Source organism: Morus notabilis, unplaced genomic scaffold (assembly GCF_000414095.1).
Source record: "Morus notabilis unplaced genomic scaffold, ASM41409v2 C11471509, whole genome shotgun sequence".
NCBI classification, from domain to species: domain Eukaryota; kingdom Viridiplantae; phylum Streptophyta; class Magnoliopsida; order Rosales; family Moraceae; genus Morus; species Morus notabilis.
Window position 1 is genome coordinate 1 of NW_010387572.1, and position 2,724 is coordinate 2,724.

A 2,724-nucleotide genomic window follows, 5' to 3' on the forward strand; every position below is an offset into this window, starting at 1 on the left:
ATATATATATATATATATATTATCTGTGGGGGAACAATAATTTACATATCTAATTTATTGTAACACTTGCAAACACTCTAATTGTAAAGTAGATAAGTTAACCTACTCGTCACCAAGGAAAAATATGGTGGGTTTATTTGGTTCTGTTATCTCCACCGTTCCTTCCAACATCTTAGCAACCTTGCCCATCGATGGCCGCATCTCCGGCCGGCTTTGGAGGCACCACATGGCGGTCTTCACCATCCGGTTAACCATATCAAAATGGGCCCGACTATCATATGATTGTTTGATCTGACGGTCCAAAATATCTTCAACATTAACTTCTTTATACACCTTATCAAACGCCCAACCAGGGAAGTACCAATCCTCACTCTCCATTACTGACCCTTGCATTTGATGGTTGCGGACCCCACTCACCAGCTCCAATAACACCATTCCAAAACTATACACGTCAGCTTTGGCGGTGATCATGTCAGACTTGACCCACTCTGGTGCCATGTACCCACGAGTTCCTCGGATCTTGGATAGGCTAACCATATCCTCCTTCTTCCTAAGCTTGGACAACCCGAAATCTGATATTTTCGGGCAAAAATCATCCCCTAGCAGTATATTCTCGGGTTTGATATCACAATGCAAAACCCACTCCAAGCACTCCTCATGTAAGTACGCAATTGCTCTTGCCACGCCGAGAGCAATGCGGTAACGAACGCTCCAATCGATAACCGGTTTCTCCTCATACCGATCGGACCCGATCCGATGAGGAGGAAAGATGTACTTATCAAGTGATCCATTTGGGACATACTCATAGACAAGTATCCTGTGACCTTTCTCAGCACAAAATCCCCAAAGACGCACCAAATTCAGGTGGTGCATCCTCGCAATAATGGTGACCTCCGCCCAAAAATCCGGCTCCCCGCCGGCAACATTCTTCAAGCACTTGACCGCCACGACCCGGTGGTCGGCCAACTCACCTCTGTAAACGTCGCCAAAACCTCCTTTCCCGATGAGGTGCGAGAAGTCTCCGGTGGCAGCCTTCAGCTCAGTGTAGGAGAATCTCTTCGGCCCGCCGGCGGGAAGAAGCTCGAGTCCCAATGTCCTCGCCATGTCTCTATACTTGATGTACTTCTTCAAGAACGCCCAAAAAAACAGAGCACCGGAAATCAGTTCCGCCGCGAAAAGAGTACATATTATCACGATATTCCTCGTCGTCGTATTCGAATCATCCGGCGGCAAAGGGAGCTCGATCCTGATCGGACATGTCGTTTCTAGAATCTCCGTCATCCCTTTAAACGTCGTATTCGCCGGCTCCGACCTGTCGACCCTCAGAAACATGGCGCTCTCCGTCCCCGGCGACCAATAACCGTTCAACAACCGATCAAGATTGAGATAGCACGATCCTTTTCCATCGTACTTGAACATGAACCCTAGACAGTCCCGATTCGCCGTGCAATTGGTCTCACAGTCGCTGAGATTCTTCCCGTCCAGCGTTCTATGTCTCGGCGACGTGTAATTCACGTAATCGAGGCGTATAAACCTCGAAGTGCGGAAATCTCTGATCGGAATTTTGATTTCGCAGCCTAACTCCTTGGCGTCGCCGGAGGTTTGATCGTATCCCGGTGGGCAGACGCACGACGAGGAGTTGGAGCCGTCGCTGGTGCAAATCGCGTAGGGCCCGCAGGAGCCGTGGATGGTGCAGAGCTCGTGCGTGGCGTGCCATACGACGGTCCACTCATTCAGATGGGGATCGAATCCGTAGATCCTGAGATTCCCGTCGTCGTCGAGAGTCAACCTCCTTTGCCGATTTTCGATTCCGTAGTCGGAGGTGACCAAGGAAGCTCCGTTTCCCTGTTCCACTTTTCCGGCGAAATCCATCTCCACAAACTCGTTACCGCCGGCCGCTGACCAGTAACGGTCCGAGCTGTTGAAGTACAGATCAGTCGCGTTTTTAAAGCTGAATTTCCCGTTCTCGGAGACGATTTTCGTTCCCGTTATGGTCTGGTTTGCGAGGATCGTGTCGGTCGGGAATTTGAAACTTTCCCAGCCGCCAAACACCAGGTTCCCGTCGTTCCGGAGGATCAATCTCGTCGTGTTGGAATTGGCGGAGGTTTTCCCCAGCCAGATGTTTCGTCCTGTGGAGTTTCCGAGGCGGATTTCTCCTGCGGAAGTTAACGTGACGGCGCCGGAGCGGTCCACCGGGGTTTTGCTAGCCGACCAGACAACGGCTCGTCCGGTGACGTTCCGGTACCAAATTGAGAATCTGAAGAGGTTTGAGGAGCCGGAGATGGGGGAGAATCCGGCGGCGAAGACGGAGTTGGGGGAGAGGAGAGTTCGGTTCTGTGTCTGGTACCATGGTAAGGAGAAGGAAGAGTTTTGCTGTTGCTGTGCTGTGACGAGGAAGGAGAAGAGGAGGAAGGAGAGGAGAGTAATGATGGTGGGGAAGAGATTCATGGTTGTGGAGGTTTTTTTGGTTTGAGAATAATGGCGGGTATGATGTTTGTGGGAAGAATTATTGAGGTAATTTTTATGGTGGCTAATAGGGGTTTGAAATGACTTCGTTTAAGTTGACTTCAAAAAGTCCATTGACTTGAGTATGAATGAGATGGCTTTACTGGTTTTCTTTTGTTTTTTGTTATTTTTTAGACTGACAACTTATTACGACCATTACTGTAGCTCCACTTTTTCATGCTCATTCACTTTTTTTTTTTTTTTTTTTTTTTTTTTTTT

The 2,724-nt window shown here is 49.0% G+C and overlaps 1 protein-coding gene across 1 annotated transcript; it reads right to left on the reverse strand.

Moving 5' to 3' along the window:
* Window positions 1-6: 6 nt before the first annotated feature.
* On the reverse strand, window positions 7-2,495 carry LOC21383997 (G-type lectin S-receptor-like serine/threonine-protein kinase At1g34300). Its single transcript, XM_010114920.2, has one exon. The coding sequence runs from the start codon at window positions 2,446-2,448 to the stop codon at window positions 103-105; it is 2,346 nt and encodes a 781-aa protein (XP_010113222.1). The 5' UTR covers window positions 2,449-2,495; the 3' UTR covers window positions 7-102.
* Window positions 2,496-2,724: the final 229 nt, after the last annotated feature.

Excerpts from the sequence above, each read along its gene's own strand:
- LOC21383997 (XM_010114920.2), bottom strand. The coding sequence starts at position 2,448 with ATGAATCTCTTCCCCACCATCATTACTCTCCTCTCCTTCCTCCTCTTC.